Raw genomic sequence first — 14,539 nt, 5'->3', positions numbered from 1 at the left:
GTAGAACTTCAAACAGTCAACACCGTAGCATCAAACTTTGTTCAGGCATTCCATGCGCTACAGCACCGCCCTGCTGCGAGGGACGGCCAGCATCCACAGTACCCACCGCCAAAACAATGTACTTTGCACAACATGCCACCAACAACAATTTGATCCGCGTTGCAATCACCGCTCAAATCCTTGAACACATTGCCTGTAAACCGTCATCGCCGGCGTTGAAGTCAAGATGTTCAGACGCGGTGAGTTGGAGAGCGGGTAGATCCACCTGCCACCCACAACAGGTTAGATGTGCCACCGATCCCTGCCAGCGGGTCTCTGTGTCCACTTCTGAATGGTTCAAACGAGCCTCTTGCCTGTTTGAGGCGCGCAAGCGACCTCTTGCTCGGTATTTCCGTGCTTTTCACACCGCTGCACGCAATCCAAACCGAGAGGTGGTGTTTGCTAGGCTGTTATGTGACCAAGCCGATCCAGACTGTGGGGTCGTTTGATTGCGCCTGTGAACCGTCGCTACAGGATTCCTGGCCATGGTTCTTTCCTCTTTGAGCACCGAATGCGAAAGGTTGCTAAAACACATTCTTGGGTGGATACTTTACACAACCTCAATTCACCCTTCGCCCTTCTGACAAATGCAACAACCTCTATCCACGAAATAGCGTCAACATGCATAGCCGCCAGCAACCACAACATTTACTTCGAGTGCGCCTATGGCCTCGAGCGTACAGCCGCGCTGCGCTGTTGTTCTGTGCATGCGCCATAGAAGGCGCTATTTTTAGTGGCCGCCCGCCAAGGTGGCCACGAGCCTGACGGCAGCACTTTCCTTCCAACAATAATCCACCATCACAGCCCTACAGCCCTACAATGCACATCAATAACGAATGAGTTCGCCCGACACTCGCGTAGACGCGAGTATGTACGACATGTGCGCCCCTCCTTGTACCTCCTAGGCGCTCTGTGTATCACCAAATTTGGGCAGCGACCAACCCGTGACAATACATCACATGGACGGATCGACGCGGATGAACATACGAGTTGACGTCGCTCAGGTATGAAAGCTCCATCGCTAAACCCCCATGCTTCAATCTCACCGTTCGCGTAGCGGTGACATGGGAAAGTGCCCGCCTTGCACATAGACTCGGATCCGGACACGCGTCCGCGTGGCAGTTGTCCTCCCGTCATTATGCATCGAAGGTGGATGGCCGCTCTCTGGGGTCGCTTACGGTGACGCCGCATTGCTAGGAGGTAATCTCGAAACGTTCCAGCGAGCGGGCCAGTCGCACGCACGTTTTCACCGCTGGACATGTCGGCGAGTTGTTCGATTTTGGTCTTGTCTTTGCGATCGATGACTTGAAATATTCAAGGCGTAAAGCTGCATCTTGATGCAGCAAGGACATGGAGGTCCGATTACTGATTACAGATCACAGGCTACAGATTGCCCAATGCCGACAACAAAAATCAGCACTGTCGCGGCATCGTCTTCATCAGATAGTCCTTTGCGTTGTAGCAGGGGTGTCCACTGCAATGCTCGACCTAGACTTTTCGTCCGCTCGTACAGGAACCTTCGTTGAGTCACATTTATGCTTCAGTGCACAGTGTCGAAGCATGTCTCTCCAATAGCGGCTACCGCGCCATGTGTACTTGTTCTATACATCTTGCAGATCGCCACAGAACGATGCTCAATTCTCTTTCCCATCTTGAAGAAACAGACATAAATCACCAACACGTGTTTAGCCGGAGAGGCCGTACTTGGTCTCAGCGGCACCCCACTTCTCGTGTAAATGCACAACTCGAGACGTTGATTACGAAGGGTATTCACCGATCATGAACTGCTCTCATACGATGTTCGGTAGCCATGCATCGAAGCGAATGCACTAACCTCGAGATACTTCAGGGGTACGGACGTAAGGCTTAACGGTGCCAGAACGGTGAGCAAGGCTGGCGCATAGTGGAGGTGGTGACAAAGCATCTCAACTGCTGCTGTGCAATACTTCCATGCATTCACAAAAACATATTTGTTATCTGCCTGATACTTTTGGCAAACTGATAGGTCGAATCTCACGCCCTTTCGGACTCACGTCTTAACCCCGTACCAGTGTTGGAAAGCTTGCCAACATATGCCCAGCGATCAGTTATTGGGGAGGTTTCGTCACAACAACGATGTCGTGATCAGTCGTCGAGACCCTCTTCTCGTCCGCGTACGTGTAGACCCTTCGTGAGCGACGAAGCCTTGGAGCTCACAGATGACGAACGCCTTTCGCCCTACTGCAACCTTCGTGACTAGCCTAGCCATGGCCTTCAGAGCGCACTTTGGAGATAAGTCTGTCGCCGATGGCACGGTGTGATAGCTTTACAGATCTGGTTCGCAGGTACGAATAGCGGAACGACCATTCAGATGGATTTGCTTACCGCGCCTAGGTGAAGCCCGTCGAATTTATCCAGTCTCCTCTCGAAGGGCGTAAAGCCAACGGTACCATAGAGTGTCGATCGCTGATTCATCCACCCCATACCCCGCGCCGCCCTTTCATTGCGAGCCGATAGCATCCAAGCCATCGGTTCCCCGACATGTCGAAACAAGCATCGCGCGTCGCCTGTTCCAACCTTCAAACTTCAGAACTTGCTCGTTCAAGACCGGCAAATTTCCCATCCGCGCTATTGTGGTCTGCTTCACGTCAATGGCTCCCAACTTGCCAGTTCAGGCATCCCAATGCGACAAGCGTTTGCGGCCTCATATATCCTTGTCTAACTCCAAATAGTCAACCCGGACCTCAGTGCTCACCAACCTCAGTGAACGATCACGGCATTCATCGGCGCACTCCGAGGAAGATATTCAAGCAGTCTTAGTGACGACCAAGCTGGCAGCTATGTTACAGACTAAAGTTCAACGGCCCTGAAAGCCCATGACCAAAGCTTGGGGTTGATGGCTGCCACCACCAAACTACCCTTAATGCACAAAATACCGGTTTGCCAAATTCGTTGTGGAGCTTCAATCGCTAGCTTCGGAGCTTGAGGCAGGCTAGGATGAGCTGTCGATACCAACTTCACAACATCGAGCGGTGATGTGTGAGAGACAAGCAACAAACAGCTGTAACTGCTTCACGCGCTTAGCACCACCCATGGCTCAGGGGCAGGAACTGAATGTCAGCCATTCGTTCCGTTGTCAGGTCTATTCTTGGGCCTTGTGCAGTGCAAAGTCAGGCCTCCCGCCACCTGAGGCTTGGACAACCTTGGAGATCAGATCGACATCACGATGTCTCCAAGCCTTGATCGCAGCATCGTTTCGCAACCACTAACTGAGTGCGTTCATCACTTTTGTTAAAGCGGAGCAGAGCACCATGATGGCATTTGCTGATGGGTTAGCATGAGTCGAAGAGTACTACAGTAGGCCAAAAGTTTGTTCGCTTAGCGGACCTCCTCACCAAAAGTCACCTCTTTCACCTTAAGATACCTACCTCTCTAAATAATACAGAGCTATAAAGTTATACTTGTTGAAAAGAATTTAGTAGAAGAACATATTCTAGAAGTCTTAGATCTTTATCTTATTTCTAAGACTAGAGCAAGAATAGAGAAGATAGCAAAGATAGATTATCTAAGAAAAAAGGAAGATTAAGCGGGGTTTATTACTAGTCTCTCTTTACCCCTCCTCTAATTCTGTACAAACTTAAGATTAATTGCTAAAACTTAAGAGAGTATTAGAAAGAGATATTCACTTCTATACTTCTTTATCTTATATTATCTAAATAAGCAAAGGCTGTTATATTTATTATAGAATATGGTCAACTTTGGTGGGGTAAAGCCGTCGCGAACAGACTTTTGGCACCCGACTGTAGCTAAAGCCGTGTAAAACCTAAGCCTTTGACAGGATGTCTAGCGCCGGAGACTACGCGAGCCCTCAGCACCTTGACCTTGTCCATCGCTAACCAGTGATAAACGAAATCCACAACCCGAAACACCGATATCCCGTCGACTCCAAGAAAATGAACATGACTCAAGAGCATCCACTGGCTGTCGCGGTGGAATTTATCCGTCATCGTTACTCGCCTTGAAACTCTGTTCACAGCGTTGAATGGAAAACTGGAGATCCAGCCTTGGCTCGCGTACGACACCAATCGACGCTTAAGCGGAGTGCAGACCCGCAAATCGGGACAAGGCATGGCGAAGCGTGCTAACTTCAATAGGAGCTTGCGCATCGCTTGCCTATTGAGGCATACCCGGAATCCCCGACGAGCGAGCTGAGGGTTTCGGTGAATCCATATGCAACCCGCGATGCCTGTGGAAGCTAGAGCTGAGGCATTTGACGGCATGCTTTCGTTATTAATTATGTCGTTATGCAACGGACATCAACGATGCTCTGAGAGTTTCAGGATGCAGCATCTTGAACGCCTCTGGCTTTCCCCGGATTCCAAGTAAGCACTCAACTTCGCCAAGCATCTGATGTCGAACTCTGCGAACGGGATCTCTGCACAAGCGCTTACTGTTACGAAGGGGCTCTTGCCATAGGGCTGAGGACTATGACAATCCCACGTGGACACACAGTCAGATACCCTTGAATTTCAAAGCACTACGAAAGTGTTTCGAAAGACTGCCATTTCACATTCATAAAGCCAATTCATCAACAATTTATAATGTGCTGCCTCGCTGTGTCGCATGCGGAATCCTATTGATTTCCACATCCAGTCACATGCTGCGAGCTGTACTCCACATTCAGCAAGTTACAAAACGCAGAAGCGCTGTAGCCAACGCGTCAACCAGGAAAGCGGGGCCAAGCAAGACTCCGAATCCCAATGCAGGTGTTCATTCTTCCATCCTTCCGCTAGCCTCACTTCGTACTAGCCTAATCTTGCATGCTTCCAACACCAACCCGCAGAAATCGGTGACGAGTCCAGAATCCCATGTCTCTGCCTAACACTTAACGAAAGCTATGCTCATTGGCAATCTTCTTTAGTACTCCAGTGCGTGAGTTTGTTGCAACGAATCAAGATCTTATGATAAGGCTGGGGCTGCGTGGCGGGTTGGGGGCCGAAACGCGTCCAATTGGAGACATTGGCGACTTTTGGCTGCGTGGGGACATGTCTGGAGATGCTCGACCGTGCTCGAGCATAACGTGCGGCCTGCGTTGGTGGACGCAGTCTCGCAAACTCCGCAAACTGATTCGACTTTCTGAAATATTTGTATACTGACATGAATTGTCCTCAACCTCAAGATTCACAATGCGCTGATCTCTGAACTTTGCTGGTAATTTCCAGAGGCACAGTCGAGCACAGAGCACAGGGAGAACACGGGACAAAGAAACGTGCACAACGTGGTTCGAGTTGGTAATCCTTTCGCTTGAGGAGGAATCCTGCGGATTCCCGTGGCTGGAATCAATCCATGCACGCGTAGCACAGAGGCGTAATTTGTGCTATTAAAACATGGCCCGCAAACACAGTACCACGTTTCTTGTCTCGCGTCCTCATCCATGTCCTGCTCCACTTTGATCAAGCAGCCCCATTCCAGATAACACGGATTGGCTGTAATTGGTAGTTCCGACTCCGTGCGTGTCCGTACCAATACACAGCATCAACCGCATACCCCAGCCACAATAACGATCCCAATATCAATTTCGCGGCATCGCATTCAAACCTGGTGCCGACCCACTGCTTCCACGCCGATGTCAGTCGGGTCACGGGCAGTCTGACCGGCCGCCGCTGCATGTTCCTTGTGCAACGGCGCGGCAGTGGCATGCTTACGGAGGGTAGGGCTGAACTGAGTGCAGGTCAGTGGACCCTTTGTAATCGTGTGTCGGCACATTGTCTGCTTTCGTGCTTATACACGAGAAAGTTCGAGACCTATGTCGACATCACGGGGCCTGATGCGCGGTGTAGACTGGTAACAGGTGGGAGTACAGCGACGTGGTTTGGCGGCTAGGCAATGCAACGCTGGACAGCAGGCTGTTTTCTCTGGTTAAGAACGGCTTTGAAGCAGTGTTACATGCAGCTGAAGCGGAGTGTTATATGTGCAGACGGGCCTGATGCTCGGCGGGGAGAAGTGATTGGGTGGGTGAATTCAGAGTCTCAGCCCTATGATGAACGGTACGTCTTACTCCGATACTTCATGCAGAGGTGCTGGCCTTGAAGGTGCCGTGTGTTCTGCTATCTTCCCAGGATACACTTGGTGGCCTGAAGTGTCGAACGTTCGAGCGAAAACTATTGAAGGGTTCCACCGCCTGCTACGTCAGCAAAGTTCTGCAGTCGGTGATACCGCAGGATGTAGGGAGTTGAGCTGCAAGGCTCAGCTGATGGATCTCTACTGTCTCTCGTTATCTCTTTCACTCTCTAAACGTTCTGCCCGATCATTTCACTTGGCTTTTATCGAGGCCTCTAACGCCAATTTCTTTTTCGCATCTCCATCTTGGACTTGTCTATATCTCAGTCTTTAACAACTTAAATATTGTGAACGAACCTGCTTCTGAAAACCCAGACATTTGACACCATGAATTACAAACCTCGACTATTTGCCAACGAACAAACCTGACGCCATACAGAACGATATTCCCAATGACTTCGATCTACCTCATCTCCCATGCGTCTCAACTTGCTGCATACATAACCAACATGATTACGGGCGCGACAATACCACTTCTTATGCTGCCTGCCGCAGTGCTGACATCGCTTTTGCCGTACGGTCAAATTACCCAGGTGCTTCATGTTCACCCTGACAACATATCGATGTTTAATGCATATCAATACCAAAAGTTTTAGCTACGATTATTTGTACGGATTCTTCTCCACTACGGTACACACGCTATGGGCGTCCAGAATGGTCTGTCTATCTCTAGCTCAAGGTGTGCCTAGTTAAAAGTTGCACGCGCAAAAGTACGCTTTCAATAACAACAACCATCCTTCACTACTTCGCAGACCAGCACATAAGAGTTGAATACTTGACCCAGGTGCGACAAAAACACGCCTTACCTAACCGGCCATGATGGCGGAGAAAATGTCAATGCTGCTGTGTATGGATCTTCAGACTCTACTGGGTTTCCAGGTAGTGAGGGAGATTACAATGGCGTACGCTAGGGAAAGGGACCTCTATGCTATTAGCAAATTTTACCAGAGCTGAGAATGGTCGCGTTCATTCCGAGGCCAATGCAAATTTCTATTGACTCGAAGCGACTGTCATATACCCAAGCGAGCGTTCTATATTAGCTAGAGTTCATGTAAGAGCATCTTCGCACTATGTTGAGTAGTGATCTGCTTTCCGTCCGTACCTCCTTCCGTAGATAGGGATCTCCCACAACCCTCAGAGAAATGCGATCAGGCTTTCGTCAAGTCGGAACACAGGTCTGGCCATCACATCGTTTGTCGAAGACTGAGTTTCCAGAGTAGCAAAGACCCCTGGAAGTGGTGCATTTTGTAAAGACATTGGTTACTCAAGAAAAGCAATACCTAGAACGAACTCGGACAGTCTGCGATGAAGAAAAAGATATATCACTCACGGCCAATACACTTATTAGGAGCGTGACAGTTGGGCTCCAGTACATGACAGGCAGATAGTGCACTTGGCGGAGCCGCCATTGCAACGGCGACGATAGTGGCGAGGTAGATAGGTTGAACTTCATGTCGACGATTCGGTGGGATGAGTGGTAATTTCGAAATAGCTAGTAAAATTGCATCCTTGGTATGGATGTGGAGTGAGCAATTAACAGTGCCCGGAGTGTATCCTTTATACTCATCTCTGACCGATCTGAATATATCATTGTGGCGAGGATCTTCTGAGTAATGTGCATGCACAGCATATCTCGATTCTGTTCATCGGTAACGATGCGTAACAAAACTACACACGTACAATACTACAGACTGGGTGCAATCACAGTATCATAGGCTCCTACTCGTACCGATGGTCATTTTCAAAGCTTAACAAATCAGAATTAAGCAATGAGCGGAAGATCCGGGTATATTGCACTGATCAATAGCTCCGCTCGTGGTAGGTAAACGACGTTTGAACTCTCCACGGATTATGTACAGAGGCGGTTCGGAACACGTATCGTGTTATGTTAGGAATACTAAAATGCTAGATAATGTATGCAAACCTTAATGTGAATGTACATATTACTCAGGTCCGCCTCGTGCGAGCACCAATTCCATTGGGAAGGTCATGTTCGACCCACGAAGTGTATTGAAGGAGCTCAATGATCAAAATGAACTGAAAAAAAGACAGTTTCACGAAGTTGTAGTGAAATCTTAATGTTAGGCTAACAGCCTAATGTAGCAACTCTGAACGCTGCAGAGTCGAACGACTGGTTGAACATGAAGTTCGTTCGCGGTGTCCCATCATGCAGCGGCAATGAGTAGATAAGGCTAGTAGAGTGAAACATAGAGAAGCCGCCACGTCGCAGGTGCCTGGAATGGCAACTGAGAAGGAGCTTAATAACAAAGCATGCGCGCTGCAGAAGGAAGGAACACATCACAACACAAACACTCTTTCAACGCTGTCGAGAAGGACTTGCAATGAGCAATCACCAAGTCCGGCTGCTGTTGTGCGCAGCCCTCTTCGATGACGGGGCCTTAAGTCAAAGTATTCTCACAACCCCCTCTACTACAACAGTTGAGCCTTCCCTTTCCTTACCCTGCCTTCCGCCTTCCACTAGAAATCGCTCGCTTCAAAGCCCATACCACCCTACTTTCTTCCCATATTCTCACATCTGAAAGTAAACAGTGCAAGCACACCCCCTGTCCACATACCCCTTCCCTGAGCAACACTTTCTAAAGTCTCTCGTCAGTGCTACAGCACCACCCGTCAGTGTCTACCATGTTCAGGAGCTCTCAGCTCAGAGGTAAGTGCACTTGCCCCTGGGCAGTACCTACTACAATAGGATACCAAGTGACTTAAGCCATGTGGTTATATACCGTGATGTATGCCAACTTTAGTCTGACTGTACATATAGCTCAGGTCCACGTCGTGGAGGTACAATTTTTGATCTGGGAGGGCTTACATGGATCTTCAGTGCCAGTGGAAATTTTCCTGCCGAGGTGGGCTTGATGATAAGGACGAAAACATAGGGCTGATCTCTTCTGGTAATGTTCATGAGTCTTATCTTATGTACTAGTATGGAGGTGGGCGCTTCCAAGGCCCTGGTATCAACCATCCTATATCCATAAACGCCGAATAATGCATACCTCTTATACAGTGCTTGCTGCTGAAAACCACAAAAGGCTATCGTCCGGTTTGAATCAGTTATGACCGTTCGATCACTCTGTCCTCGGCTTCTTCATGGGCAGCGCAGGCACCTTGAAGGCCGCCGCATCTGTCTTGCCACCGAGCTGTGTGAATGAACCACCCTTAAACCAGCGATCCTCATCAGCCTTCCGCTTCCGGTTCGCTTCCTCTCTCGCCCTTGGGTCGACAAGCTCAAGACCTTGCACAGGAGTGAAGGCAACTGAGCTCATGCCGGAGCCTTGAAGGCCAACACCACCAGTCCTGAGGCCCTGTGCACGTAAGCTCGTAGCTGTGCCACCAGAACCAAAGCCCTTGAGTGATGAGGCAGCACCGAGTGTTGTGTCGCCACCCCAGCCGGGGTTCTTCTTTGAGAGCTTCGCTCTTGTCTTGGGGTCGATTTGCTGGGCGCGCAGACGACCTGTGTCTGTGGCGCCGATCATGCCCATACCCTTTGTTGAGTCGCCGTAGCCGACTTCCTTCTCTTCCTTGCCGAACGCCATTCTGTTCTGTGCCTTCCTGATCTCAGTCATGGCGGTTGCTTCCTTGGCCTTGCGCGCACGCCGACCACCACGTTTTCGTGCGGGCTTGTCGTCTGGTGCAGGGAGAGCGCGAACACCCTTGTTGGCAGGGATCTCGGTCAGCTTGTCGAGGCGTCGTTCGCACTCGTCTTTGAGCTGACGGCCAGTGGAACCGTCGGGCGCTTGGTGGACCATGTCGACGCGTGCAGCAAGAATTACTTTTGCGGATACGATACGCAGACCCTGCTTCTTGAGGTCTGGACGAATTTGTTCAAGGATCGGGCTGTGGTAGAGGAAACCTTGATGTCTGATCCCAATGTTGGTGGCTAGACCAAGACCAGATGCTTTGTTCGAACCCAGCGGTGCAATGTTACAAGCCGGTATTTTTGCAAGACCAGCGAGGCCTCCGGCGTAGTTGATCAATTGGGCGGCGGTAAGGGAACCAATAAGTTCTGTGAGGTTTGGGGCAAAGACGCTCATGCGTGATTGGACGTATTCAGTGAGGATGTGCTTCGACTTGTCGAGGTTGAGCAGAAGTTTGGAGGCAGTCATGACAGCTGCAAGCTCGATGTCTTGGAGTTCGCGCCCACTGGCTCGAGTAGCTTCGACCGTGATGACCATGAGTGAAGGCGCGTCCAAAATGCTCCTCAGCGGCGCTCCCACAACGTTATCTGTGTCCTGCGCAATGTTCTTGATATCATCTAGCGGGCGGTTTCCAAGAATGGCAACTGTCTTTGCGTAATCGACGGGGTTCTTGACAAGCTCTTCGAGGTAGGGGAAGCGCAGCGAGTAGTTGTCGCGAATGAACTTGTGCACCGCCTGGATTTCTCCGTCAATTTGGGTTGAAAACTCGTTTGCCTCCTTCAATAGCTGGTATTCGGGGTTGTCTTCAATCGACTCGCCGTCCATCACCTCCTCCATCTTGTCTCTAACCTCATCAATCTGCTGGAGTACTGGTTGCAGATTGGCCATGAGGGTATGCGCATTTCTTATATCCGCCGGTCCCTTCTCCTTCTTTTTGCCTTCTTTCTCTGCGTAATTTGCCTCCTCATCTACCATCTCCTCGTCCTCGCCATTCTCCGCTTCTGGAGAGCCAAAATCTCCGCCAGCGAAGTCGTTCTCCAGATCCGCAACATCCTCGTCGCCAGAGTCCGCGAAATCGGCAAGCAGCTCCTGCTCGAGTGTCGCCATGGCCGTTGGTGTGAATTGTCAAATTTGGTGGTTGGCGAGGAAAGAGAGAAGGCGCGCATCATAGCTGAGAAATCACCGCGGCAGAGCTGCTAGCGTGGGCGCGTGCGCTTGCTGCCTCTGAATTTCCATGCATCTTCACGAGGGCAATCCTCAACGCCAACTCTACTCAACAATCGCACGTGACGCTATCAGCTCCTACGAGCTGGGCAGCGCGACCGACGCCTTCTCAGTTTCCTCAAAACTCACGTGAACGACCGCAATCATGGAGGCACGAGGACCACCGCGCGTCAAGAACAAGGCGGCCGCGCCCATTCAGATCAGCGCCGAACAGCTGCTGCGCGAAGCAGTCGACCGCCAGGATGAGAAGCTCAAAGCGCCTACGCAGCGCTTTGCGGATATGGAGGAGCTGCACGAGCACCAGGGGCGCAAGAGGAAGGAGTTCGAGGACTATGTGCGCCGCAATAGGATCAATATGAACAACTGGATGCGCTATGCCGCCTGGGAGCTCGAGCAGAAGGAGTTCAGGCGTGCGCGATCCATCTTTGAGCGTGCGCTGGATGTCGACAGCACGTCCGTGGCTTTGTGGTTGAGGTACATCGAAGCTGAGATGAAACACCGCAACATTAACCACGCACGAAACCTCCTTGACCGCGCCGTTACGATCCTTCCCCGTGTGGACAAGCTTTGGTACAAGTATGTCTATATGGAAGAGACCCTCGGCAACATTGACGGTGCTCGCTCTGTCTTTGAGCGCTGGGTTCAGTGGGAGCCTGAGGAATCTGCATGGTCGTCATACATCAAGCTGGAGAAGAGGCACGGAGAATTTGAGCGGGCCAGGGCCATCTTCGAGCGCTTCACCGTAGTGCACCCCGAGCCGAAGAATTGGATCAAGTGGGCCAAGTTCGAGGAGGAGAACGGCACCAGCGATCTGGTACGAGATGTGTATGGTACAGCTGTAGAGACTCTCGGCGACGAGTTCATGGATGAAAAGCTGTTCATGGCATATGCTAAGTTCGAAGCAAGGCTGAAGGAGACAGAGCGAGCAAGAGCTATTTACAAATTTGCGCTGGACCGCATGCCGCGCTCGAAATCGGTCAACCTTCACAAGGCTTTCACAACGTTCGAAAAGCAGTACGGCGACCGAGACGGTATCGAGGACGTTGTTCTGTCAAAACGAAGAGTGCACTATGAAGAACAGATCAAGGAGAACCCTAAGAACTACGATGCATGGATCGACTTTGCGCGGTTGGAAGAGACATCAGGAAACACAGACCGTGTACGAGACGTTTACGAACGAGCGATCGCACAAATTCCACCCACACAAGAAAAGCGCCACTGGAGAAGATATATCTACCTTTGGCTATTCGTAAGTTCACCTTCCGAGATGCTTGTAGACTCTTACTAACCGATCTACAGTACGCCGTTTACGAAGAATCAATCACAAAAGACATCACCCGCACACGGCAAATCTATCAGGAATGCATACGGTTGATCCCGCACAAGCGTTTCACGTTCGCTAAGTTGTGGCTGATGTTTGCTCACTTCGAGACTCGCCAGTCCCAACTCACAGCGGCACGAAAGCTCCTCGGCCAAGCAATCGGCATGTGTCCCAAAGACAAGCTTTTCAAGGGCTACATCGAGCTCGAAATGAAACTCTTCGAGTTCACTCGCTGCCGCCAACTCTACACAAAATACATCGAATTCAACGGCTCCAACACACAAACCTGGATCAAATTCGCCGAACTCGAACGCGGTCTCGACGATTTGGACCGTGCGCGCGCCATCTTCGAACTCGCAGTCGAAGAGCCTCAACTCGACATGCCCGAGCTGTTGTGGAAAGCATACATCGACTTCGAAGAAGGTGAGGGCGAATACGAGCGTACCCGCGCCCTGTACGAGCGCCTCCTCGAAAAGACAGATCATGTTAAGGTTTGGACATCGTGGGCGCAGCTGGAAATCGGCATTCCAGACTCCGAAGCCGAGGATAACAACGACGAAGACAAGCCCGTTAGTGAGGCAGCGAAGGCGCGCGCTCGCGCTGTATTCGAGCGTGCGCATAAGCGTATGAAGGACAAGGATCTCAAGGAAGATCGTGTTGCGCTGCTCAATGCTTGGAAGAGCCTTGAGGCAATTCATGGCAGTCCGGAGGATCAGGAGAAGATCGATAAGCAGATGCCGCGCAAGGTTAAGAAAAGGAGAAAGCTCGACGACGACAGCTTCGAGGAGTATGTCGATTACATTTTCCCTGCGGACGACGAGAGTGCGGCGAAGTTGGCGAAGCTTATGGCCAATGCGCAGAAGTGGAAGGCTGCGAAGGCAGCAAAAGAAGCTGAAAATGGAGCGTAGGCAGTGCGTACGTAGGACTACAATGAGTCTCAGAAAGCGTAACGGAGCCCCAGATCAGTGCATCCACTCCCTTCATTGAACGTCACAGTCGACGCATCCCGGTTCAGCACTTGCAAGGTCAAGGCCTGTCTGAGATCTGGCCGGGGTTGAGTGAAGACCATCCCTGATGACGATCAGGAGCACTAAAATAGGCTTCTTATAACATCGCTTCACAATACCAGAACAGATATACATCCATCCACGCCCAAGACAATTGCGCGGCATGGCATTTGAATTGAGAAAGGCCAAGGTCTGGTTCCTTCCTACGTTGTGAGGCTTCTGACGTGGCCTGGACCCTGAACCACACTTCCAGTCCTGAATGACGACAGCGGATGAACGTTTACGCTGCACGCTCGGTTCGACTTCCAGCTGCGAACGTCCGCTGACATACATCGCAGATAGCCATTATCAACAAGGTTGCCTTGTAACCTCAGGATAGTCTATGAAAAGTCTGTTTGCGCTGCATTTAGTGCTGTTGAGCTCAGTTTTGTTGCAGCTTCGCAGCTTCGCAGCCGCATGAAAGAAAGCCTGATCATTCATTTACCAAAACTTTGCTCCTTCATGCCCATACAGTCCGAAGACCAAAATGTAAAGTCACTCGTGGACAGTGAAGATGGTCAAGTTCCGGATAGTCACTTTAAGCAAGGAACAGGACTTATGGTACCAAACATTGCATTGATGCTAAGCTCTACAGAAAACACCAGATCATCCAGAAAACAGAACGAGCGTGATTGTCTAAACAAAGAAAAGAGGAAAAGTTGTCGTGTACTAATCCGCACACTATTGTCACACCATCGCAGCGCGTTCGAGCAGTGCGTCCACCGCCCCAGCTGCCCTCTCACCCCATCAACATCCACCACCTCACCACCATCTGGCTTACCGCCCTAAGAAAAGATCCTTTAGATAGAGCAGCCGACATCGTAGGCCTTGAGGACGTTCTTCTGGGCGGTGGTGCTGGGAGCAGGAACCTGGGCAGCAGCGACGGAGTAGAGCTTGCAGACCATGGCGTTGTCGACCTTGCCGCAGGTGAAAGACTTGCAGGAGCTGTTTGCCTGGCACTTGACCTTGCATGCGTCCTCGGAGGTGACCGAAGGGGTGGAGATGGGCTGGTTCTTGGTGCTGGCGGAGGGCTTGGTGCCGCAGGTGTTGGCTGAGGACTGCGTCTGGGTGGTCTTGGAGGCGTCGGCCTTCTTGGACTCCTGGGCCTTCTGCTCAGAGGTCTTGGAGGCGTCGACCTTCTTGGACTCCTGGGCCTT

The 14,539-nt window shown here is 50.9% G+C and overlaps 6 protein-coding genes across 6 annotated transcripts in view; 1 reads left to right on the top strand and 5 right to left on the bottom strand.

Annotated features, from left to right (window-relative positions):
* Positions 1-672: 672 nt before the first annotated feature.
* Positions 673-1,644, bottom strand: BU25DRAFT_406706 (uncharacterized protein). Its single transcript, XM_033705346.1, has one exon. It carries the CDS (start codon positions 1,297-1,299, stop codon positions 838-840), a length of 462 nt encoding a protein of 153 aa, XP_033566365.1. The 5' UTR covers positions 1,300-1,644; the 3' UTR covers positions 673-837.
* A 1,912-nt stretch (positions 1,645-3,556) lies between these two features.
* On the bottom strand, positions 3,557-4,470 carry BU25DRAFT_142772 (uncharacterized protein). The gene has a single exon (XM_033700590.1). The coding sequence runs from the start codon at positions 4,296-4,298 to the stop codon at positions 3,825-3,827; it is 474 nt and encodes a 157-aa protein (XP_033566364.1). The 5' UTR covers positions 4,299-4,470; the 3' UTR covers positions 3,557-3,824.
* Positions 4,471-5,419: 949 nt separating this feature from the next.
* BU25DRAFT_142775 (uncharacterized protein) lies at positions 5,420-5,886 on the bottom strand. Its single transcript, XM_033700591.1, has one exon. It carries the CDS (start codon positions 5,715-5,717, stop codon positions 5,472-5,474), a length of 246 nt encoding a protein of 81 aa, XP_033566363.1. The 5' UTR covers positions 5,718-5,886; the 3' UTR covers positions 5,420-5,471.
* A 3,043-nt stretch (positions 5,887-8,929) lies between these two features.
* On the bottom strand, positions 8,930-10,967 carry BU25DRAFT_406699 (U4/U6 small nuclear ribonucleoprotein Prp31). The gene has a single exon (XM_033705345.1). The coding sequence runs from the start codon at positions 10,896-10,898 to the stop codon at positions 9,222-9,224; it is 1,677 nt and encodes a 558-aa protein (XP_033566362.1). The 5' UTR covers positions 10,899-10,967; the 3' UTR covers positions 8,930-9,221.
* A 91-nt stretch (positions 10,968-11,058) lies between these two features.
* BU25DRAFT_383875 (TPR-like protein) lies at positions 11,059-13,255 on the top strand. The gene is made up of 2 exons (XM_033704301.1): positions 11,059-12,264; positions 12,315-13,255. The coding sequence occupies exons 1-2, from the start codon at positions 11,161-11,163 to the stop codon at positions 13,242-13,244; spliced, it is 2,034 nt and encodes a 677-aa protein (XP_033566361.1). The 5' UTR covers positions 11,059-11,160; the 3' UTR covers positions 13,245-13,255.
* Positions 13,256-14,182: 927 nt separating this feature from the next.
* The window catches only part of BU25DRAFT_417913 (uncharacterized protein), a gene marked incomplete at both ends in the record, with an annotated part of 939 nt that continues 582 nt past the window's right edge, over positions 14,183-14,539 (bottom strand). Inside the window, one exon of the mRNA XM_033707837.1 lies at positions 14,183-14,536. Within this exon, the coding sequence (XP_033566360.1) occupies positions 14,183-14,536 (354 nt within the window). The remainder of the gene's footprint in view (positions 14,537-14,539) is intronic.

This window comes from Macroventuria anomochaeta (genome assembly GCF_010093625.1).
Source record: "Macroventuria anomochaeta strain CBS 525.71 unplaced genomic scaffold BU25scaffold_3, whole genome shotgun sequence".
Taxonomy (NCBI): domain Eukaryota; kingdom Fungi; phylum Ascomycota; class Dothideomycetes; order Pleosporales; family Didymellaceae; genus Macroventuria; species Macroventuria anomochaeta.
The sequence above is the reverse complement of the archived record's forward strand: the minus strand, read 5'-3'. Positions and strand labels throughout refer to the sequence as shown.